General features: G+C 30.9%; 1 protein-coding gene across 1 annotated transcript in view; it reads right to left on the reverse strand.

Moving 5' to 3' along the window:
- Window positions 1-386: 386 nt before the first annotated feature.
- LOTGIDRAFT_175959 (hypothetical protein) overlaps window positions 387-1,576 on the reverse strand; it is a gene marked incomplete at both ends in the record, with an annotated part of 7,372 nt that continues 6,182 nt past the window's right edge. The window contains 2 exons of the mRNA XM_009063699.1: window positions 387-586; window positions 845-994. Coding sequence (XP_009061947.1) covers window positions 387-586; window positions 845-994 — 350 coding nt within the window. The remainder of the gene's footprint in view (window positions 587-844; window positions 995-1,576) is intronic.

Raw genomic sequence — 1,576 nt, forward strand, 5'->3', positions numbered from 1 at the left:
CTAAGATATCCTAAAATAAAGTCTAAGATATTCTAAAACAAAGTCTAAGATATCCTAAAATACAGTCTAAGATATCTTCAAATACAATCTAAGATATTCTAAAACAAAGTCTAAGATATCCTAAAATACAGTTTAATATATCCTAAAATACAGTCTTAGATATTCTAAAACAAAGTCTAATATATCCTAAAATACAGTCTTAGATATTCTAGAATAAAGTCTAAGTTATCCTAAAATAAAGTCTAAGATATCCTACAATCTTAAAATTAAGTCTTAGATAACACAAAATACAGCCTAAGATATCCTGTACAATTAAAAAATCTGGCTAGATTTGTTTGAAATTGGAGATATTAATACAAAAAATGAACTTCTTCTTCATGAACGATTTAAGCCTTGGATTTAATTAATATGAATTTCTGAAGTAGAAGCTCTCGGTTACCTTGTTTACAGTCAACTGAAATATAACCATCTTTACAACTGCCTTCACAACTACCATTAATATTATTACATGGTGATGTTTTTACTAAACAATTTCTTTCTGAACAATTTTCTGAACATTGATCTCCATATGTTCCCTTCGTACAAGCTAAAGAATATATAAGGTTTAGTTTTGTCACTTCAGTTATTGGTTTGTGTTATCTCATGATAAGATCTTGTATCAAAAAGGTTACTGAAAAGCGGTAAACTTACCAAAGGATGCAACACAAAAAATTCGGTCTTCGGCGCTCATAAAAGAAAAAAATGTTGAAATATCAGATATTCTACCTTATTGCGTGAAATCGATTTGTCTTGGCAAACGTCATCAAATGTATTTACTCTCCGGAACATGATCGTTGTATATTACCTTGAGTACAATCTAGAATTGTTGGACTATAACCCACAGAACATCCACCAATACATTCTCCTGTCACATGATCACACATTGAATTCTTCAGACATTTTCTGATATTACAGTTCTTCTGACAACCAGCACCATAGAAACCATCAGGACATTCTAATGTATAAAACAAAAAAGTATATGTAAAACGTTTATCAATGAATTCTATCACATGGATTTCCTCAAATTTGATGATTAATTTGCAAGCTCAAGAATCTTATTTATAACCTGAGTTACTTACCTACTGTACAATCATCTTCTTTATAACCTGGTTTACTTACCTACTGTATAACCATGTTCTATATAACCTGGTTTACTTACCTACTGTACAATCATCTTCTTCATAACCGTGTTTACTTACCTACTGTACAATCATCTTCTTCATAACCTTGTTTACTTATCTACTGTACAATCATCTTCTCTATAACCTGGTTTACTTACCTCGAGTACAATCATCTTCTTTATAACCTGGTTTACTTACCTACTGTACAATCATCTCCTCTATAACCTTACCTACTGCACAGTCATCTCCTCTATAATCTGGTTTACTTACTTACTGTACAATCATCTTCTTTATAACCTGGTTTACATACCTACTGTACAGTCATCTTCGATATAACCTGGTTTACTTACCTAATGTACAATCATCTTCTCTATAAACTGGTTTACTTACCTAATGTACAATCATCTCTCTATAAC

The sequence above is a fragment of the Lottia gigantea genome, assembly GCF_000327385.1.
Source record: "Lottia gigantea unplaced genomic scaffold LOTGIsca_591, whole genome shotgun sequence".
Classification (NCBI taxonomy): domain Eukaryota; kingdom Metazoa; phylum Mollusca; class Gastropoda; family Lottiidae; genus Lottia; species Lottia gigantea.